This window comes from Cebus imitator, unplaced genomic scaffold, assembly GCF_001604975.1.
Source record: "Cebus imitator isolate Cc_AM_T3 unplaced genomic scaffold, Cebus_imitator-1.0 Scaffold24, whole genome shotgun sequence".
Lineage (NCBI taxonomy): Eukaryota > Metazoa > Chordata > Mammalia > Primates > Cebidae > Cebus > Cebus imitator.
Window position 1 is genome coordinate 14746642 of NW_016107339.1, and position 22431 is coordinate 14769072.

At 51.2% G+C, this 22431-nt stretch overlaps 4 protein-coding genes across 8 annotated transcripts in view; 2 read left to right on the forward strand and 2 right to left on the reverse strand.

The window, feature by feature from the left end:
* The first annotated feature begins 2603 nt into the window (after positions 1–2603).
* On the forward strand, positions 2604–7979 carry LY6G5C (lymphocyte antigen 6 family member G5C). Its single transcript, XM_017522373.2, has 3 exons — positions 2604–4213; positions 5167–5334; positions 7547–7979. Exons 1-3 carry the CDS (start codon positions 4093–4095, stop codon positions 7711–7713), a joined length of 456 nt encoding a protein of 151 aa, XP_017377862.1. The 5' UTR covers positions 2604–4092; the 3' UTR covers positions 7714–7979.
* A 3191-nt stretch (positions 7980–11170) lies between these two features.
* Positions 11171–14122, reverse strand: LY6G5B (lymphocyte antigen 6 family member G5B). The gene is made up of 3 exons (XM_017522413.2): positions 13405–14122; positions 13127–13255; positions 11171–12538 (listed from the first exon to the last, which is right to left on the reverse strand). Exons 1-3 carry the CDS (start codon positions 13460–13462, stop codon positions 12138–12140), a joined length of 588 nt encoding a protein of 195 aa, XP_017377902.1. The 5' UTR covers positions 13463–14122; the 3' UTR covers positions 11171–12137.
* Positions 14123–14905: 783 nt separating this feature from the next.
* CSNK2B (casein kinase 2 beta) lies at positions 14906–18993 on the reverse strand. The gene is made up of 7 exons (XM_017522412.2): positions 18832–18993; positions 18135–18217; positions 17002–17104; positions 16310–16425; positions 15791–15866; positions 15469–15658; positions 14906–15140 (listed from the first exon to the last, which is right to left on the reverse strand). Exons 2-7 carry the CDS (start codon positions 18204–18206, stop codon positions 15050–15052), a joined length of 648 nt encoding a protein of 215 aa, XP_017377901.1. The 5' UTR covers positions 18207–18217; positions 18832–18993; the 3' UTR covers positions 14906–15049.
* Positions 18994–19307: 314 nt separating this feature from the next.
* Positions 19308–22431, forward strand: part of GPANK1 (G-patch domain and ankyrin repeats 1) — a 5150-nt gene continuing 2026 nt past the window's right edge. Inside the window, exons 1-3 of one of the 5 annotated variants that reach the window (XM_017522400.2) lie at positions 19308–19474; positions 20066–20217; positions 20589–21228. In XM_017522400.2, coding sequence (XP_017377889.1) covers positions 20591–21228 — 638 coding nt within the window. In that variant the 5' untranslated portion in view covers positions 19308–19474; positions 20066–20217; positions 20589–20590. Of the gene's footprint in view, positions 19970–20065; positions 20218–20588; positions 21229–22431 lie in introns of all 5 variants that reach the window. The other 4 variants (XM_017522401.2, XM_017522403.2, XM_017522402.2 and 1 more) reach the window with 4 other exon arrangements.

The following is a 22431-nucleotide window of genomic DNA, read 5'->3' on the forward strand; positions in this document are numbered from 1 at the left end:
AAAAAAAAAAAAAAAAAAAAAAATTAGCAAGGCATGGTGGCATGCATCCGTGGTCCCAGCTATTCTAGAGGCTGAGGTAAGAGGATCACTTGGTTGAGGATCACAGTAGGTGGAGTCTGCAGTGAGCTGTGTGATCATGCCACTGCACTCCAGCTTTGGTAACAGAGTGAGACTCTGTCTCAAAAAAAAAAAAAACAACAAAACAACAAATAGGAAGTGCCGTCTTACCTCCCATACCCTGGGGACAAAGGACATCCCTCCCTGGACATAGCCATTAGGGACTCTGCTGACCTGCCCTACTGCCACTTTCCCCCATATTCCTGCATGTAATTGTAGAGAACAGTGGGTGCCCTAAGGAGCCCTTAGATACCTGAAATATGGTAGGGAAAGGGAGGTTCAACATGTGAATTCTGAACCCCCCACCCAGGGGCCTCAGCCTACTTCAGATTACTCTCCATGCAATAAGATTAAGAGCAGCTGTGTCTGTTTTCAGAACCAATCCACACCCAGGGGTAGGACCAGGCCTCTGTCCACTCCTCACCCTATATAGCAAAGTTCCAGCAGTTCCAGGGGATGATCAGCAGAGATACAGACCCCCACAGCTGTTGGGGCACTGGACCCTGCTATACAGGGCACCAGGTGCGGCCTGAAAGTCCAGGCACCCTGAGGAGCTGGGCAAACCAAGAGAGAAAACAGCGCTGGGAGAAAGGAAGGTTAGACCATGGACGGGAAACCTGGGAAGAAGTGGTTCCTGGCTGGGCCAAGAAGCCTCATCCTACCCTGCCTCATTGACCTAGGTTTCGCCCTGAGTGCCTCCAGTGTGAGGTGCTCGACTGGCTTTGGGCTGCCTGTTTGGGTTGAGGGTTTGCTCCTAGGAGAGGTGTGTGTTTCTCCCATAGCTGTCACAAGCAAGTGAGGGCTTCGGAGGTGGAGGGCCCAGGAGGGTGGGGCGATAGCCAAGTTTCCATCCATCCATCCAACCATCCACCCATCTATCCATCCATCCATCCATCCATCCATCCATCCATCCATCCATCCAATTGACAAGCCATATCAGCTCCTTCAGGAATCCAGTCATTCATTTACATTTAGGTTAAAGACCCTCTCTCTGGTTCCTCTCCAGAAAGCAGTCTGGAGCCGCTCCCTCAACAGACCCTGGGCCTCCCTGGCCGGTCATCTACAGCCCCGCCCCTCGTTCGCCACGCCCCATTCCCCTAACACTGGCGTTCGGTCCCCCGCCTTCTTTGTTTCGGAATTCGGTTGCTTACCCTCAGGTATCCCTTAACTCTAGGTAGGAGCACTCAGCAAGGATACTGTCAACTGCTGCTGTCGCCATGGTGACTATTGCAACGCCCTTTCTCTTCACCCCAGGAAAACGTCCGCGGAACCCGTCACCATGGAAACGAACTCTCGGTGCTCTTAGCGCGGCCTGAGCTCGCCCTGCCGCGTGGACAGGGGAGGAACAAAATGAAACAAAGGCGGGATTAATAACTCGGAGGCCACGCCCCCTCCGAAGAAGGCCCCACCCTGCCACGACCTCACCCCTCCCCACAATAGTAATTCGGGGAAATACCCCGCAAATACTGGGGGGGTGTCTTGCCCCCAGGTTCCTTTAAGACCCACGGTCTCTGTAACTCCACAGCAAGTCCTCCCGGACCTCTCAGGGCGATCGCCTCTGGAAGCCCAGCCTCAGCCTCGCAAAGCCTCTAGTCCTTGGCCTTTTCGTTGCGATTATATTCGAGAGGGAGCTTCAGAGGGCGCTGTGAAGTTCCCCTCTGCTTCCCCTTTGCCCTCTTCGCCTTAACAGGAGCGCTGGCTCTCTGGTTCTTTTCGTCTATCACTCTGTGTACTCACTCATTCAAGGCATTTGTGTTGGTGCCTGCCGCTCCTCCCCAGTTCTCCATTCCTCTGTCTTTTCTCTAATACAATTTATTTTACTCTATTTATTTATTTAGACGGAGGCTGTCGCCCAGGCTGGAGTGCAGTGGTACGATCTCGGCTCACTGCAATCTCCGCCTCCCGGGTTCAAGTGATTCTCCTACCTCAGCCTCCCGAGTAGCTGGGACTACAGGCGCCAACACCCCTGGCTAATACTTCTGTATTTTTGGTAGAGACAGGGTTCTACCTTGTTGGTCAGGCTGGTTGCGAACTCCTGACCTCAAATGATCCGCCCATCTCGGCCCAAAGTGCTGGGATTTCAGGCGTGAACCACCGCGACCAGCCAATGTATTTTGTTTTAAAAGCATTATCAATGTTGTTATTTGAGACAGCTGTGGCGCGATCACTGCAGCCTCGACCTCCTGGGCTCAAGCGATCCTCCCACCTCAGCCTCCCGAGTAGCTGGGGCTACAGGCGCGGGCCACCATGCCTGGCTAATTTTTTTCTACTTTTGTGTGTGTGTGTGTGTAGAGATAGGGTCTCGCTAAGTTTCCCAGGCTGGTCTCAAACTCCTGGGCTCAAAATATCTTCCTGCCTCGGCCAAAATGATGGCATTACAGTTGTGAGCCACCGAGCTTCGCCCTAATACAGTTTTTAAATTCATTCATTTCAAAGTTCTCGAGGTGGGCGGGGGGAGGGGGTGCGCTCAGTAGCGTACCGTTTCCTCTCATATTTCTTCCTTCCCGCAGTATTTCTGGGCGGGCTTCTTCTGTCTATTTCTTCCCATCTTCCCCCTTATCCTGAGACTGGATAATTCTTGCATAGTCTGGGAGGTAGCAGAGAAACCGAGTTCGAAGCCTCGACCCGAACCTTCAGACGCGAAATTGGAGCAGGTGGTGTAATTCCTGGACGCTAAGGACCTCCCTCTTTCCCCCAACCCGCAGCCCAACGACCCTAAAAGTAAAAACCCTGAGTCTCTGAGTCAAGACTGACCTGGCAGGGTGGGGACCGAGTAGGCGAAGTTGGGGAGCCCAGGGGGTCCCCAGGGGAGGAAATGGGTGAAACGCCTGGGGCCGCGGTCTCCAGAATTCGCCTGGGTGGGAGGGTGGCGCTAAGGCACCGCCTGCCTAGGGAGCGGCGCCGGGCTCCGAGTGTCGCTGGGGCCAGACGCTTGGGTCCCTACGCGAGGTTCCCTCTTCCCAGGTTTCTTCCCCAGGGAACAGAGCTTGGGCAGGGGCCGCCCCCGCGTCCTACTGGAGCTCTGAGGTGCGGTCAAGCGCGGAGAGCGAACGCGCAGCGCCAGATTCTGTGGGCGCCGGAGATCAGGCCCACTGAACCGCAGATGAGCTTAGGTGGGGCAGGAACAAGGATGAGGTGGGGAAAGGCGCTGGGTTCCTGGAACCCCAAGGGGACACTGAACTGGGTACATGTCGCTTGGGATCCAGGTGTCTTCATTTTGGGATGTCTGACAGGTGTCCCCAGGGTATGGGAAGTGGGACTGGGCACCCCATTTGCTTTTTTTTTTAGACAAACCATGTTTCCTATCTTGGAAAATGGTGCCACTCACTTATGCAAGCCTACTCCCGTTCCCTCACTCCTCGTTCAGTCCAAAAGCAAATCTGTCGTCTTCTAAATATATCTCAGGTTCATGAGCCTAGCCTCCTCGTCCCTGCTGGTCTTCTGCTGGACCAGTCCGCCATCTTGTGACCGGACTCGGGAATAGCGTCCTACTTCCCGGCGGCCTCCACTCTTGCCCCAAATGCAATGTGCAGCCATGGCAATCCTTTACAAACAGAAATCAGATCAAGTTACTCCTCTGCCGAAATCTCTCTGGTCAGGGGTTTAACTGTCCAGGTGCTCCTGGCAGCACTTTGCCCTCCCCACATCATTGCTGGTTGACTTGTCTCCCCTAGTAGACTGTGCTCTGTTAGGGTGGAGATTTTGTGCACGGTTGTATCCCAACACCTGATACAGTGATTCAATAAACATCTGTTCACTTAACAGGAAAGAAAGTTCCCCCTCTCATTCCCCTATTGCTGGGCCCCTGCCCTCAAGCAGGATGTTATGCACCAAAGTGGCTGTGGGTGAGGACATTCTGTTCCTCTGGCTGGCCTGGCACTGATTTCCACCCTGAGCTGGTGTTGCCCCTCTCCTTCCTCTTGGCCAACCACTCTTCCACCAATATAAGCCCACACTGGAGGCCAGCAGGCAGTCATGCCTTTTATGGCAGGCCCTGCAAGGAGCCAGAGTCTGGGCCCTCTGTGCCTCCACAGCACCCCTCAAGCCCTGTACACGGTCTTCTTAATAGTGCTCGTCATGATGAGTTTGGCATTTGGTAAGTGGCTCTAAGGGGTCAGAAGGGTCTCCTGGCCTACGGGATGGAGAAACGCACAGACACCAAGCGTCTGGGTACGCTCAGGTAAACCCAGGCAGAAGGAGAGATGGGATGGATGGGTTTGGTAAGGAATGCCTGCTCATGGACTGATGTGCACTCTGAAGGAGAGTTCTGGCTTTTTTTTAGATTGAGTCTCACTCTGTCTCCCAGGCTGGAGTGCAGTGGTGCGATCTCAGCTCACTGCAACCTCCACCTCCCAGGTTCAAGCAATTCTCATGCCTTAGCCTCCTGAGTAGCTGGGATTACAGGCACAAGCCACCATGACCAGCTAATTTTTGTATTTTTAGTAGAGATGGGGGTATCACCATGTTGACCAGGCTGATCTGGATCCCCTGACCTCAGGTGATCTGCCCACCTTGGCCTCCCAAAGTGCTGGGATTATATGTGTGAACCACTGCATCCAGCCTCTGAAGGAGATTTCTAGTGACCACCCCAGGGCTGTTGCACTCCACAGCAGTGACCTGAATAGAGATACTGAAGAAATACTCTCCAGAGCAACACAGAATAGGGAGGATTAGGGAGTGTGCTGGATGACAGAATCAGAGTCCACAAGATAGAGCAAGACAGTCCAGCCTGCTAGCCTCCCCACATGCAAAGCACCAGCCACAGAGACACGGGATTCAAAGCATTTGTTTAGCACTTAACTCTGCCTCACACCAAGTGCTCTGCTGGGTCTGGGGACTGGTTAACGTGTGCTCTGGGCTTAGGACCCTCTTAGGAAAGAGGGGATGTATATACTTGCAGTTGAGGAAGGAAGCAGAGAATTGGGGCTTTGGTGGTTTTCTGAGATAGGAAGGGAAGGAACAGTGGGATTGAGTGGCCTGGAATCACGCAGTGGTAGGGTGTGAGGGAGAATGTGGTGTCAGTGGGGTCAGCTCTTCTTTGTATTCTAGGTAAGTTTGTTCCTATCAATTGGGAACCCCCTCAACCACTTCCATTCCCCAAATACCTGCGCTGCTACCGATGCCTCTTGGAGACCAAGGAGCTAGGGTGCCTTCTGGGATCTGACATCTGCCTCACCCCGGCTGGCAGCAGCTGCATCACGCTCCACATAAAGAACAGTAAGTGGCCTTCTCCTGCTGTGGGCCCAGCACTCTCCCAAACTGAAACTCTCTCAGCCTCCTAAACTGTACCCCAGGATCCCATAAGACACTGCTCCAACAACCCTGTCTGTCCTTTTTTTTTATTTTTTATTTTTTTCTGGGACAGTATCTGGGTCTGTTGCTCAGGCTGTAGTGCAGTGGCACAATCTTGGCTCACTACAACCTCCTCACTACATTTGCCTCCCCAGTTCAAGCAATTCTCATGCCTCAGCCTCCCAAGCAGCTGGGATTACAGGTGCGCATCACCACGAACCGGCTAATTTTTTGTATTTTTTTAGTAGAGATGGGGATTGGCTATGTTGGCCAGGCTGATCTCAAACTCCTGACCTCGGGTGATCCACCTGCCTTGGCCTCCCAAAGTGCTGGGATTACAGGCATGAGCCACTGCACCCAGCCTCTCTTTCCTTTTCTTCAGAGCCACTCTATCTCCACTTCCTCTGCCTTCTCTCCTATCTGTAGCTGTGTAGCTTCCATCCTATCAAGGTGCCCAGCCTTGACGGGGACTCTCCAGATCTCCAGGTGCCCTTGCCTATCCTCAAGCTGCCTACTACCCCATCTCTCTGCAGTTACTGTTGGCGTTGCTCTTCTCCTGCATCCTCCACTGCTTCTTCAGTCTCCTCCATGGAGTCTTATTCTCTCTGACCCTTACTGGTTCATGTTCACCAAGGTTTGGTCCTTAGCTGCCTTCCCACTTCATATACTCTCCCCAGAGTATACCTGCTTTGCTGGCTTCAACCAGCAGCCACATAGCACTTCCTTCTGAATCTGAATGTTATGTCAAACAGCTCTCCTCACATCCCATTGGCCATTGGACATCTCCACCTTGCTGAAAATTGACTCCTTCTTGATGCCTGCTCTTCTACAGATCCCCTACCTTTCTTCAGTTAGCAAAAACATAACACATTATATGTGCCAGGCACTGTTCTAAATACTTGCAATCCACTGAAGCATGTATGATTACTATCCCCATTTTACAGATGAGGAAACAGAGATGCAGAAAGGTCATAACCTTGCCCCAGTCTCACAGAAGCTGAGCCAGGATTTGTGATGGCTCCAGAGACGGTGCTCTGAACAACCACTGCATGCAGTTGCCTGTGTTCAAATCCTCTTGTTACCCTTTTAACATAGCTGATGTATAGACATGGGTCAAATATCAGAGTATACAATACCATCAATGCAAACCTTCCCAGTACTACCCTAACCCACCTGGCTCCCCTGCACACAAAGCCACTTTAAAAAAAAAAAAAAAAAAAAAAAAAAGGGTGATCCCTCCTGCAATGTTTTGTGCACATTCTACCCTGCACAAATATGCTGTTTAGTATTTTTTCACCTCTTCTTTCCCCCCAAGATAGTAGCATCCCATTGTAAACATTATTCTGCGCTTAACAGGGGAACTGAATGTTTCAATGTCAGTTTGTAAACAGCTTCCGTGTTTTATTGCCCTGCTGCGTACTGCCCTATGGCATCAGTTTGTAAACAGCTTCTGTGTTTTATTGACCTGCTGCGTACTGCCCTATAGCATGGGCATATCACAGCTGATTTCCCCATCCCACTATTGATGGGCATTTAGGTCATTTCTCTCAAGCAGGGCAGCAGCAAACATCCCTGTACATGACTTCTTGGGATGTAGGCACAAAGATTTTTCTCTATTACGTATAACAGCGGGAGACATCATCTTATTCTTACTTTTGGTCTGAAAAATAATGACAAAATACCTCCTTCCTGCCACTCAACCTCCAAAACATTTCCTAGCTTTTTCTCACATGTTCCTATGGTGCTAGTTCTTCCCACTTGGCTCAGTAAGTCCCAGCTCTCCCTCCAACCAATACACTTCAAATGGCTCTTTTCCTCCAGCCTTGCATGGGAAGGAACTTCAATGGAGTTCCACGGCTGGTGAACACTGGGCAGCTCCACCTTTGCCTAACTCCAGGAATCTTTTCTTTTTAAAGATGGGGTTTCACCATGTTGGCCAGGCTGGTCTTGAACTCCTGACATCAGGTGATCCATCCACCTCAGCCTCCCAAAGTGCTAGGATTACAGGCGTGAGCCACCGCGCCTGGCTCAGGAATCTTTTCTTTTTCTTTATTTTGGTTTATGAGTGAGGGGATGAGAGGATTTGGGGCTCTTCCCGGGGACCTCTGTATCACTGGTGCCTGTGGTCCTTCCCCAGTCAGTGGTTCTGACATCATGGTGAGTGACTGCCGAAGTAAGGAGCAGATGAGTGATTGTTCAAATACCCGAACTTCTCCGGTTTCTGGCTTCTGGATATTCTCTCAGTGCTGCTTCCTGGATTTCTGCAATGACCCTCAAAACAGAGGGCACTATACCTTACAGTGACTGCAACAACCTTTGGCATAACATTCCACCAGTTTCCAGCCACCTTCCTGACTTCTGTCTGGGCTTGGCCAGGACTTCTAGTCCTTCATACCAGCTCTCCTTGCCTCCCTCCAGTCACGGGACCCCAGCCTTGGTCTTCCTCTTGGTTGACGCCCTTCAACACACTTACTCCCACTCTGTACCCCCCCAGTCTTGCCCCCCCAGGTTTCCTCTGTTGTCCCTAGTCCCTGGGTGTTTCTTCAAAATAAATTTGTGTGCACACTGTTTGGTTTGTCTCTTTCTTCTGGTGGAGGTGAAGGCTGAGGGAGGTGCACCTGCCTGACTGCCCTACCATGGGGGCAGGTAAGGGGCCCCTAGCCCTGCTGAGCTCTGCTCCTGCCCTGCCTTGGTATGCGATTCAGCTCTAGACCCTAAAAGGGGAAGAGGAAATGAAAGCACTCTTATGGTGAATGCCAGAAAGTCAGGGCATCCTCGGCAGTGCTCTCAGACCAGAGCTGTGTGGGGGCTGGAGGGTTTAGAGGGCTATGTTGGTGGGAGTGGGGGCTGCAAAAGGACCAGGCCCAGACAGGAGGTGGGCGAGGGGGCCACTCTTTTTTTTAATTTTTTTATTGTCCTACCTCTCTGCAGAAAGGCCACTCTTTTTTTTTTGAAATGGAGTCTCACTGTCGCCCAGACTGGAGAGCAGTGGTGTGAACTCGGCTCACTGCAGCCTCTGCCTCCCTGGTTCAAGTGATTCTTCTGCCTCAGCCTCCTGAGCAGCTGGGATTACAAGCACATATCGCCATGGCTGGCTAATTTTTTGTATTTTATTAGTAGAGATGGGGTTTCATATTGACCAGGCTGGTCTCAAACCCCTGACCTCAAGTGATCTGCCTGCCTTGGCCTCCCAAAGGGCTGGGATTACAGGCATGAGCCATCCCTGGGCAGAGAATGCTACTCTCAAAAAGACGTTAGGTTGATTGGACTCTTGGTCTCTTCAATTCTGGGCCAAGTTCTTCAGCCTCTGAGGGTGTTTTCCAGGTTGACCTGCTAGAGTTGTATAAACCTGGGACTTTCTCTTATACTGATGTCAGAGGTCATGGAGAAGGGTGGACCTAGCAAGGTGGGGGTTGGGGGGCACATTAAGGAATTGTACCTTTGTACTCCAACTGCCTCATGACCTAATTATCATTGGTTTGGTGTCTTCCGTCAGAGTACAGGCCACAGAGATTTGTTAACACGTGTGCAAAACACTGCGTAGGTCACAACAGTTACTGTACAATGCCATTTCCATCAAGCACAGACAAAACTCATCTAAGCTACCAGTCAGGACAGCAGCTGCCCCAGAGAACTGGGAAAAGCACCTGGGAGGGATACACAGGCAGGCTTGGCTGCGGGTAAATGTCTTAATGCTGACTTGGTGGCTGGTTACACAGGTATGTGGTTTACAAAAATTCATCTTGTGATACGTGTAAGCTTCTAATGTTTCACCAAAAAGGTTTGAAAATAAATAAATTAGCCAGGTGGCCATGGCATCTGCAGTCCCAGCTACTTGGAGGCTGGGACAGAAGGATCACTTGCGCCCAGGAGTTCAAGGCCAGCTTGGGCAACATGGCAAGAGCATTAGGGAAAAAAAGCCAAACATTGTGTAGGCATTTGACTCTTAAGGCAAATACAGTTTTTTGAGGGGGAAAAGGTGCTAACTTCCACTTAACATACGCACATTTACACGCGTTTTCTCAATCATCTGAGGCGCTATCCCCACTTGACAGGTGACCAAATTGAGCCTGAAGAGACTGACTTACCCAAGGGGTAAAGGAGCTGGGATTGGGCCTCCCAGCCACAAAGCTGCACTGCTTTTCAGAAAAAAAAGTTTCATAACCCCAGCACTGGGGTAAAAGACTTGGAAGGGCAGACACCTGGCTGTGCTCATCTGGGTATCCTGCCGCTCAACACTGAGCCTGACTCAAAGCAGCGTATGTCCAGTACGTTTATTTAGTGTATAGAAAAGGCTGACTTGTATCCATCACTGCTATCTATATGCTTGCAATATTTCAAAATTAAACTATTAAAATGAATATCCAACCACTACAGCCCAAGGAGTGCTCTCTGCACTTGGCCCTTCAACCCTGGAACCCCTGAGGGTGTCCTAAATGCCAGAATCCTTGAAAAGAACTAAGGAATGGCAGGAGGCCAGGGTCCCAGCAGCAAGTGACTCTGGGATGTGGCTCTGAGTTCCTGAGTCTTCCTGGTTTAGAGAGAAAGTTTCTTTTTTTTCGATTGAGACTGAGTTTCATTCTTGTTGCCTAGGGTAGAGTGCAGTGGCATAATCTCTGCTCTCTGCAACCTCCACCTCCTGGGTTCAAGTGATTTTCAGGCCTCAGGAGTAGCTGGGATTACAGGTGCCCGCCACCATGTCCGGCTAATTTTTTTTTTTTTTTTTTTTTTTTTTGAGACGGAGTTTCGGTCTTGTTACCCAGGCTGGAGTGCAATGGCGGAATCTCGGCACACTGCAACCTCTGCCTCCTGGGTTCAGGCTCACTGCAACCTCCGCCTCCTGGGTTCAGGCAATTCTCCTGCCTCAACCTTCTGAGTAGCTGGGATTACAGCCATGTGCCAGCATGCCCAGCTAATGTTTTGTATTTTTAGTAGAGACGGGGTTTCACCATGTTGACCAGGATGGTCTCGATCTCTTGACCTCGTGATCCACCCGCCTCGGCCTCCCAAAGTGCTGGGATTACAGGCTTGAGCCACCGCGCCCGGCTTTTTTTTTTTTTTTTAACTAGAGATGGGGTTTCATCATGCTGATTAGGTTGGTCTGGAACTCCTGAACTCAGGTGATCCCCCTCCCCCCAACCTCAGCCTCCCAAGTGCTAGGATTACAGGCATGAGCCATGGTGCTTGGCTGATTTCTTTTAAGTGAAAAGACCTGGCATCTTCAGGGTTGAATGTTCTTTCTAGGTTTCGTAGGGTATGTTTAAAGCTGGGAACACCCACAGTCCCTATGCTTTGATCTCCAGCTGAGCAGAGGGTGGGGAAGGATGTGTACCCTTTAGGGGAGGCCAAGGAAGCCACAAAAGAAAGGGACCTGCAACCCTATCTGGATCCCACACCTCATTAACCCCCCTTTTTTTTTTTGAGATGGAGTTTCATTCTTACTGCCCAGGCTGGTGTGCAATGGCTCACTGCAACCTCTGCCTCCCAGGTTCAAGCAATTCTCCTGCCTCAGCCTCCCCAGTAGCTAGGATTACAGGCATGTGCCACCACGCCGGGCCAATTTTGTATTTTTAGTAGAGACAGGGTTTCTCCATGTTGTTTGGGTTGGTCTTGAACTCCCGACCTCAGGTAATCTGTCGGCCTTGGCCTCCCAAAGTGCTGGGAATTACAGGCGTGGGCCACCAGACCTGGCATTAACCCTCTTTAACCTGTTTATACTTGGCCACACCTGAGCCTGACCCCACAAACAATGTCACACAGATTTAGCCCAGTCCCAGTTTATTGTGGAGGAAAACAGGGGACATGGAGCTGAGCAAGACACACCCTTTCCTCTCCTCTCACAGGCCCCTAGGGAGGTGGGTGTCAGGACTCAGTGAGGGGAAAGGGGACTGACGAGGCCAGAGACTGACAAGAGAGGACAGAAGAGAGAAAAGACCAGGACAAAAGGGGGGTGGTAGAGACAGTGAGGCAGGGACACAAGATGCCAAGTCAGGACACCTGCATAGAATTCTATTCTTCCTCATCCTTTTTTTTGACAGTCTCACTCTGTTGTCTAGGCTGGAGTGCAGGGATGTGATCTCGGCTCACTGCAATCTCTGCCTCCCAGGTTCAAGCAATTCTTCTACCTCAGCATCCTGAGTAGCAGGATGCTACTCAGGGATTAGAGAGGTGCGCCACCACACCCGGTTAATTTTTGTATTTTTAGTAGAGACAAGGTTTTACCATGTTGGCCGGGTTGGTCTCAAACTCCCCACCTCAAGTGATCCACCCACCTCAGCTTCTCAAAGTGCTGGGATTACAGGCGTGAGCCACCGTGCCTGGCCTCCTTATCCTTCTTGCTGCAAGTTCAGTCTGGTAGTGGGTCTTAGAGACAGGGACAAGACAGAAGAAAAAGAGCTAGATCTAAATAGGCAAGTGACCAGATTGAGAGGGATGGGGGATACTGGAACACTCATAATGAAGAAGGAATGGAGGATCCACTGTGACTTTCCCAGGTCAGCCTGTCTGGGCAGAATCCACACTAGAGATTATTTTCTAGGAGGAAGAATAGTACCAGTGTTCAAGAGAGAAATTACACCAAAGGCATATAGATGCTGGTGGTACAACCAAGGGAGGCCTAAGAAATCACTGACCAAAGAAGGTGGGTGTTTTCAGAGAGGGGAGTGCAGCATGCTGAGGGTGACAGAGAGAGACACTTGCACAGAGTGGAATTCAGGAAGGGTGAGGTGTCAGAGTCCAGCCTGGGGAAGAACCAAAAGTCCTGAACTATTGAGGAACAAATACATGCGGCGCAGGTCAGCAAACGACAAGCCCAGGCTCAGGGACAGTTTGGCCACGGGGTCCAGGCCATCAGGCTCCTTCCCAGCATGGAAACTGGGGAGGGGCAGTGAGAGGTTCAGGGCCTGGTAGAACCACTGAATCTGCCAGTCAGACAGAGGCAGGGCCAAGGGCCTGTCACGGGGCTCCCACTGGGAGCTCTGGAGCTGCGGGCTTGACCAGGAGTTGCAATAATCATACTGGCAGCACTGGGCCTGATACCAGTACTCTGCGAAGTAGGTGTTGCGTTTTTCTTGGCAGCGGTAGGAATTGTACTGTCCACAGCCTCGAACGATGAAGCGAACCTTGACATCTGAGGGAGAGGGGAAAGCTGATAACCTCTTCCAATAGCTTCCTATAGTCCACAAACGTCAGCCACTGACTTTCCCCATCTCTTACCCAGACCTACTGACTTCTAACCCCCACTCCTTCAAAAAAAAGCTAGAAAAGTGAGCTCTGCTGGCCCTCTAGAACCTTAGACCCCTCCTTCCAAGATGCTTCTCTCTTCTTTTTTATTTTTTTGAAACAGGGTCTCGCTTTGTCACCCACGCTGGCATGCAGTGGTGCAATCTTGGCTCACTGCAACCTCTGCCTCCTCGGTTCAAGAGATCCTCTCACCTCAACCTCCCGAGTAGCTGGGATTACAGGTGCACACCACCATGCCTACTTTTCTGTAGAGACAGGGTCTCACTATGTTGCCTAGGCTGGTCTTGAACTCCAGAGCTTAAGTGATCCACCTGCCTCAGCCTCCCAAAGTGCTAGGGTTACAGGCATGAGCCACTATGCTTGGCCCCTCCTCTCTTCTTGTACCCTACACCTGGAGCAGTCCTGATCTGTGAGAGGAGAGGAGACCAAGCCATTGGCTGCCCCACTAGCAGCCCCTTCCTGGGAGCTTATTTACCATAATAGATGGTGATCACCATGCATGGGGATGAGCTGCTGATGGTACACTTCTCTGAGCCTGAAATGCATCCTACAGAAGGGTCTTCTAAGAGGCAGAAGTGGCAGGTCCGGATGTCAGGAACAGGAGCTAGGGAGGCAGAAGAAAGGATGGATGGGAGCACTAGCTCTCTCTCAAATACCCTGGCCAGTAGGAAGCCCAAGTATCATGGCCAAGCTCCACCCCCACCCTAGACTCAGTTACCCCTCCCTCCCTCCCTGCCCGTGGGCCCCACTTACCCTTTCCCACCGCGAAGCCCACCATGACCAGCACACCTACAAGCACATGGGCCTTCATTTTGGAATTCTGGGGAGACGGGCAGTTTCTGAGGGATGCCCTGAAACCCCACCTTCCTGTGACCACGCTCCTTAATCCTGAGCTGCAGGGTGGTTTTGACAACGTCTGAGCAGGAGCTACTGTAAGTACAGAGCTATATGCCTGCCTGCTGCAGGATTCTGGCTGGGGAGGAAGTTATTAATTTGGCAGGAGGGACAGTGTGTTCTCACCCACAAGGTCTGGTTCCTGAGTGTGGGAGCAATGTCCCAGATGGGGCAACACTTGGGAACTACCTGGTTCTTTATCCAGTGTCTACCTTGGTCCTGCATACCCTCCAAAGGCCTATTCCCTCCCATGGAAAGTCCATGGGTTAGAGTCTATCTCTGCCACTATGTGCTGTCTTCTTCATACAACAGAGCCAGTCCCCACTGTGCTGGGAGAAACTAGCCAGGAAACCAACCATCCACAGTCTCAACTCCCCCAACAGGAGGCACACAGACATCACTGAGCAGCAATTCTAGACCGTGTCCCGCCTCGTTCCACCCTTTAGTTATACTGACTTTAGGGCTACTTTTACTTTAAAACCAAAACTAGGCCAGGCACAGTGGCTCACACCTAATAATCCCAGCACTTTGGGAGGCCAAGGCGGGCAGATCACCTGAGGTCAGGAGTTTGAGACCAACATGGAGAAACCCCGTTTCTACTTAAAAAATACAAAATTAGCCGGGCTTAGTGGCCCATGCCTGTAATTCCAGCTACTTGGGAGGCTGAGGCTTGAATCTGGGAGGCAGAGGTTGCAGTGAGCTGAGATTGAGCCACTGCACTCCAGCCTGGGCAACGAGAGCAAAACTCCGTCTCAAAAAAAAGATGGAGTTACGGCCGGGCGCAGTGGCTCAAGCCTGTAATCCCAGCACTTTGGGAGGCCGAGGCGGGTGGATCACGAGGTCAAGAGATCGAGACCAACCTGGTCAACATGGTGAAACCCCGTCTCTACTAAAAATACAAAAAATTAGCTGGGCATGGTGGTGCGTGCCTATAATCCCAGCTACTCAGGAGGCTGAGGCAGGAGAATTGCCTGAACCCAGGAGGCGGAGGTTGCGGTGAGCCGAGATCGCGCCATTGCACTCCAGCCTGGGTAACATGAGTGAAACTCCGTCTCAAAAAAAAAAAAAAAAAAAAAAAAGGAGTTGCTGATTAAGTCCCTTACATAAACAGACAGTCACAGGTATCCAAACAAATACTTTTCATCTTTGAAACATGTTTTTTCTATCTTTTCCTTTTGACCTTGCCCTTCATCACATGCCATCCTAGGAATTCTGTTCTATACTAAAAACATCACCGAATCCACTCAGCACAAATCTGTCCTGGTTTTCAATCTGGAGAGGGTGGGCTGGGCCATGAGGGCCCTGAAGTCCAATATACCATCACCTTCCCTTCCCCAACCACAAGCACCAGCAGACTAGCTCATGGCCTTTTCTTCCACTTTATTTCATATTCCCACCACAATAATGACTCCTTTAATTTAAACTAAAAACCATACAGGGTTCCTGAAACGGTGGTAAAAAGGAAAGGAAGTGTCAAAGACTGCAGGACAGGTGGGGTGGGGAATCAGCGAATCGTCTTGACCGGGCTCTTGAAGTTGCTGGCGGCTTGGAGCTGCAGTTGGTAGGCCATCGGATGGATCTTGAAACCGTAGAGCCTGGGCCAGGGCAGAGGTCAGAGGCAGCAGTATGAGCCCCATCCAAGCCCTGCCAGTGACCTGCATTCCCACATTCCCACCCGAGCTCCTACGTGGACCTGTTCAGAGCTTAAGCCTAGTGGTTCCCAACTTCTCAGCTCAAGAACATTCTATGATAAGGTAACTAAAGCACAGACAATCAAATAACTTTCCCACCAGTCACTTAGCAGGGAGATATCCTGATTCTGGGAGAAGCAGGCTTCAAAAAAGGGACATGCTTCGGCCGCCCCTCTCTCTAGAGGATCTTAGGCCTTTCCTTTGACCCTTAATAATTCTCTCTGCTCCCTACCTGGGCACAAACTGGTTGGCAGGTCGTTTGGGCCGGTACTCAGGATGCACCATGAAGAGCATGTGAGGGAAACCAGTGCCAAAATAGGCGCCATCCATTTGATGGTGCCGCGATGACTTGGGTGTGTATACATCCATGCACTTGGGGCAGTAGAGCTTCACCATGGCTTCACCTGGGATATCTGAAAGGCCTGGGAGACAGCCAGACTCAGCATGCCAGGTAGCCCCCCTTTCCCACCCTCACCTCCCCTCAGGACTCAGGCCCCAACTCCTTTCCATAAGACTGTCACATAGTGCCTTCCTTTCCCTGCTTCAACACTCACCAATGGGAAGCATTGGCTGGTTCTCACAGTACACACGGGGACAGTAGCCAAAGTCTCCCTGCTGGTACTTTTCCAACTGAGATGAATAAAATGGAAGGGGTTGGCAGGTAGGTGTTAAGAGAAGAGGCAACTCCCTTCTCAGCCCAACCCACATCACTTTGTCCCCCACTCCTCCCACCTCTGTCCAGAGGCCCCTTCTCTGGCCCAGATGGGCTCTCAAACTCTTATGTTGCTTTTCTTCCAGTTAGGCAGGCAACAAACCATCAGAGCCATTCACTGTTTGTTCCTTGAGGAAAAGCCAATCTATAACAACTCTCTGTTCAAGGTCTGTCTCCCTCCCTGAAAACAGTCCCTTCAGAATGACCCCCAATCAGGATTAAATTTCACAGGCCCAAGTTCTGGGGTTCTTCCCCTCTTCTCAGCTAGTTTCCTTAACTGGGCTGAAACATGACTTCTTGTTGCAGGAACCTGTTTCTCTTACTGCTCAGAAAGAGGCAAGTGGGAGCAGAGAGGACTCACCATCTGGGCGATGCCACGGTTGGTAAGGATGTAGCGGGCGTGGATCAATCCATAAAGCATCTCGGCTGCCTGCTCAATCAAGTCACTCTGGTTGGGGTTGTCTTCCAGTTCTTCATCTGAAACACAGCCCAGCCAAATGCAACCACTTGTTTTTCAGCTTTCCTAGGTGCCCTGCCCATACCCAGGGGCTGCCAGCTATTCAGTTTGCCTAGCACCTACTTTTGAGCCTTACCCTATCCAACACCTGGGCATGTGACTGAGAAACCTGGGCTTCTGACGCTTTCACCAGCCCAAGGCAGAGCTCTGCCTTCTCTTCACACCTCGTCAGCCTCTGCCCTCTCCTCTCCTCTCCCTCCCAGCTCCCTCCTCAATACATAAATGCAACAATATCAATGCAGAAGATCAAACTCCAGACTGGAAGGTCCAAGGTAGGAGAAATAGACAGCAAATGAGACCCATGAAGAAACCCATTTTGGAATAGATCCAAACTGTGGATTTAAAACGCACAGGAACAAGTGATACACGTCACAAAACTAGACAAGAGTCAGGTGGAAGATCAAAATAAAGCATGAATTTGGGGTTAAGAAAATCAGAGAACCAAAGGAAATTTCAAAATTCAAGCAAGTGAATAGGAATTTGAAGAGAAAAAAAAGTGCACGCACACACACAAAACAACCCTGAGGGTGCCTCACCAGGCTCCAGGTCCAAGATCATATCTAGAGCTTGTCGATAGTGAGGGACCTGCTCATTGAGTCCAGTAAGATTAAATTTGTCCTGGATGTAGTCTTCATCCACCTGTCAGGATATGGAAGCCAAGAGGGAACCCATATCAAAATCTCCATCTTTAACGTGGGCAAAATGCTCTAACTGATGCCTTGTTATCAACATAACTACATCTGTTCCCCCTTGTTTCTCACTTGAAACTTAGCAGAAGTACTTGCATCTCTCCTCAGTTCACCTATACTCCCTCCCATAAAAGCTTTGGCTTTTGTTTTCTAAGGATAAGCAAGCACAGCAATCTTTTTCTTAGATATTCTTTTCCAGATCTCTATCCTTATTCTTGTCCCCCAACTCTGGGAACCAGTTTTGTCCTCTCAGTTGGCTAAGGAAGGTGGAAGCTGAATGGCATGGTTTCTGAACAAAAGATTTGGATACATAGCATATCAATTCTCCTAACGGCCACCTGACACAGGTACTAGCAGTGCCACTTTAGCAATAAAAGACACAGGCTGGGTGCAGTGGCTCATGCCTGTATTCACGGCACTTTGGGAGGCCAAGGCGGGCAGATCACCTAAAGTCTGGAGTTCGAGACCAGCTTGGGCAACCTGGTGAAACCCTGTCTCTACTAAAAATACAAAATTAGGGGAGGGGAGGGGTAGCAATAAATTTAAAAAAAAAAAAAAAATACAAAATTAGCTGGGCGTGGTGGCAGGCACTTGTAATCCCAGCTACTTGGGAGGCTGGAGCAGGAGAATCACTTGAACCTGGAAAGCAGAGGTTGCAGTGAGGTGAGATCACACCACTACACTCCAGCCTGGGTGACAGAACAAGACTCGGTTTCAAAAATAAAAAAAAAAAGAAAAGAAAAAGAAAAGGACACAAATTGTCTAGTCCAACGTTATATTGCTGCAGGGTGGCAGAGTTGGGACAGGCCCCAGTTTTGCCACTTTAGCACAGGTTTGTCGGGGGTTACTGAGGGGACTCTTCATTGATGGGAAGTTTTCAAGCAGCATATAAGAGAATGGTGTAGAAGTGGAATATGTGGAGAAACGTCTAGTGGGAATGTATGTGGAGCTGGCAAGTAGGGAGGTTGAAGAGAACTCACTTCACAGAAGAATTCATTGCCACGGAGCCCACAGAACCAGGAAATCCAGGACACCTCCTCTGAGCTGCTCATCTTCACGTCAGCTGGAAAACGAAGAGTGTCAGTAAAGCTCAAGTTCTCCCTCTTTGCCTCAGGTATCCTCCCTCCTCCCACATTCGGCCCTCCAACCACGGGAGAATTTAGAATTTGCAGCCACCCTTTTTTAAAGGATCCCAAACTCTGAAGCACTCCTCACCAGCTCCTCTAATTTACATCTCAGCTCCTTTTCTTTGAAGTTAAACATACTTTGGAGTCCCACCACTTGAGAGAAGCCAACAGATACTTTGACCAACCAGCCTGACCCACATCCCTGGAGCTCCCGAAGGCCAGGGCCCTCTTTGTGTCAACTCCAGCACGGACCTCGGCTCAGGCTCCCTACCACTGCAGCTCTCTGCATGACCCCAGCGCCTTTCCTAAGGGTTTCGAAGTTTATCATTCTCAAGCAAGAGCCGGGCCCCTCCTTTTCTTATAGGTTGGGGGCGACCGTCAGGTCCCTTTCACTGGAGTCCACACATCCCGCCTCCGCTCCTCAGGCCACCTCTCCCTCTTTTATGCCGGACCTGGTCGCTTCCTCCCCCGCCCCCACATCAAAGTGAGGAGACCCCATGTGCTGCTCCCAACGACAAGAGACTCTGAGCAGCGACGACCTCAGACTCACCGGCTGGACGGGAACGAGGGCTGGGGTGGGGTAGGGAAGTTGCTACTTCCAAAGAACGGCGACGACCGCTACAGCGCAGGCCGCGGACCCAACCGCGGCAAGCGAAGTGGGGTGGGGGGGGGAGTGGAAATTGGGGAGGGTGGGGAAGAGGGCAACACGCAAGCGCCAAGGGTCAGGTGCCGCGGTGGATGCCGGGATGCGGAGTCCCAGGTAGAAAGAGAAACTGATGAAATGAAGGAAAAGCGAACTACCAATCCCAGGATGACCCGCGCACGACCTGGCTGTCACGAAGCCGGGGAGGAGACTGTTTGCGGGCGGGGCGCAGCAAGAAGCCACCGGAAGCGGAAGCCAGGTATGGCGTTTGGGGCCAGGGAGCCTGGGAAATAGAGTTGTGTGCTCACTGGGCGAAAAAGCCGAGATGGGGCGGGGAAAGGAGGGAGCCACGCAGGACCCCTCCCCACAGCTCTCCTCACAGTTCCCCTCTAGTTCCGGCGGGGCGCGGCGCTGCTGCCCAGGGGACTGGCCCATCCCCGGCAATCCACTGGGTCCTTATTGCCTGTTGAGCCCCTAGTGCGAGTCAGTCCCGCCGGACACCCTTGAATGGCCTCGTTTCTCCCCCGGCTCTGGCCTCATGAGGCGAGAGGTGCGGTTTGGTTCCGTGCGTAGGGACTTGGGTTGGGTGGGCTGGCCTGAGCTGAGCGTTGTGAGAACCAGAGCGGCGCAGTGCGCTAACCTGAGGTGGCGCCAGCCATTCTGCTCGTCCCTTTGCACGTCTCCATTTTCTCTTACGCTCTAAATGTGACCTTAGAACCCTGGTCAGAGTAATGGTGAGGGGCAGGCGTGACGTTATTTCATTTCTCGGCTTCTTGGCATTCCACAGGTTTCCCTCCGCCTCCTGAGGGCCTTTCCTAACCCGGAGAGTGGATTCCCAGCTCCAGAAAATGGGCTTGGAGCGGGGGGGCCGCGTTAAGGAAGGCGAAGGGCATTGTGGGGGCGTTAGGTAAAAGTAGGACCCCAACCGACAGATCCTGGTGCTCGCGCCAGCTGGGCGCGCAGACTTTGCGCGTTTGCTGTTGGAAAGGTTCCAGCGCGGGAAACTGAACTGGGAGCTTTGCGCACGCCTGAGCGCTCAAGTAATGTGGGTTGTGGTTTTTGTTGTGGTTGTCGTCGCCACGCATGCGTCTTCGTGCCGTGTGGCTATTTGATTGTGTCATGTGTCAACTCTTCTGATTAGAATAGCGCCATTTTGCCGTACGGAAGCTACACAGCAACGCAGACTGGAGCCTCTCCTCGAGATCTTCCTAGGTAGTGACTTCTATTTCGGAGGAAACTCCAAAATGGTATCAAGGAGGATTTAAAGGGACAGACTGATTTTTTTTCTTAATGGTATGTGTGTTTTATGGGGTGGTAAAATGGTTTCAGAAAGAGGCTGGTATTTATTGTTGGTGAGGATGAGGGTGGGGGCGGGACGCAGGACCTCTGGACAACTAACTGTCTCATGGAGTTTTATTAACCTTTGCTAAGGAGCAGAGTCAGTTATTGTAGGGTTCCGTGTTTTTACACATAACCTCTTTGCCTTAGGCCCTGCGGGGTCCTAAGTTGTGGGGTCACTTTAGCGGCAGGAGGGTGTTTTTGACTAGTTTTTCTCATCCCAGCATTTCCCTGGAGGCTCTGGTTGCTACAGGGGTCACCAGTAGCTTGGCTTGCTCGTGTCATCCTTTCCTTGCCTGGTTTCATTTTCTCATTTCTCCCAAAAGCCATGTCCCGGCCCTTCCTCATCACCTTCACCCCAGCCACTGACCCCAGCGACCTCTGGAGGGATGGGCAGCAGCAGCAGCAGCAGCAGCAGCAGCCCGAGGAGCCAGAGTCCACCCTCGATGGGGCTGCAGTCCGAGCTTTCTATGAGGCCCTGATTGGGGATGAGAGCAGTGCTCCTGACTCCCAGAGATCTCAGACTGAACCTGCCAGAGAAAGAAAGAGAAAGAAAAGAAGAATAATGAGGGCAGCTGCAGCAGAAGCAGTGGCAGCAGGACCATCAGGAAGACATGGACAAGGAAGATCCCTTGAGGCTGAAGACAAGATGACTCAGCAGATACTGCGGGCAGCCCAGGAGGGGGACCTAGCAGAACTTAGGAGACTGCTGGAGCCCCATGAGGCAGGAGGAGCTGGGGGGAATATCAATGCTCGGGATGCCTTCTGGTGGACTCCACTGATGTGCGCTGCTCGAGCTGGCCAGCGGGCAGCTGTGAGCTATCTCCTGGGCCGTGGGGCTGCCTGGGTGGGGGTCTGTGAACTAGGGGGCAGGGATGCGGCTCAGCTCGCTGAAGAAGCTGGTTTCCCTGAGGTGGCTCGCATGGTCAGGGAGAGCCATGGAGAGACAAGGACCACAGAGAACCGGTGAGGACAAACTTTAGTTCAGACCCATGTTTCAGTGTGTTCTGCCTTTCCCAGCCACACTCCACACCAGAGGCCCCAGCACAGTGCTGAGGAGTTCTTTCCTTATACTCATGTGTAAATTGTCATGGTGGTATAGTCAAGTGGTTATGAATGTGAGCTCCCTGGATTGATTTATTTTATTGCTTTTTTGAGACAGAGTTTCGCTCTTGTTGCCCAGTGATCTCGGCACACTGCAACCTCTGCCTCCTGGGTTCAAGCGATTCTCCTGCCTCAGCCTCCGAATAGCTGGGATTACAGGCATGCTCCATCACACCTGGCTAATTCTGTACTTTTTAGTAGAGACAGGGTTTTTCCATGTTGGTCAGGCTGGTCATGAACTCCTGACCTCAGGTGATCCATCTGACTCGGCCTCCCAAAGTGCTGGGATTATAGGCATGAGCTACCATGCCCAGCAGCTCCCTGGATTTAAAGACTGATTCCACTTGGGCAAACAACCTAATGTCTACATGTCCCAGTTTTCTCATCTTAGAAATGGGGGTAGTAAGGATTATTGTTAGTATTTAGTGGGTTAATACATGTAAAATGCTGGACACGGTGGTGTGTGCCTGTAGTCCCAGCTGTTCGGGATGCTGAGGCTGGAGGATCTCTTGAGTCCAGGAGTTCTAGGCTGTAGTGTGCTATGCCACTTGGGTGTCCTCACTAAGCTCAGCATCAATATGGTGACCTCCTGGGAGCGGGGGACCACCAGGTTGCTTAAGGAGGGTGAACCGGCCCAGGTCGGAAACAGAGCAGGTCAAAACTCCTGTGCTGATCAGTAGTGATTGCGCCTGTAAATAACCACTGCACTCCAGCTTGGGCAACATAGCGAGACCCCCATCTCTAAAAAAAAAAAAAGAAAAGAAAAAAAATACATGTAAAATGCTAGAATAGTGCATGCCACATAATATGCGATATATGAATGTTAGCTGTAGTCATTACTTATCACTAGTATTCCTCCGCTTGCCAAAGAGCTTGCTAGGCCTGGTTACCATTTTTTTCTTATAACTATCCTGCTCTGAGTCCCAGATGGTTTAAAAAAAAAATTTTTTTTTTTTTTTTGAGACGGAGTTTCACTCTTGTTACCCAGGCTGGAGTGCAATGGGGCGACCTCTGCTCACCGCAACCTCCGCCTCCTGGGTTCAGGCAATTCTCCTGCCTCAGCCT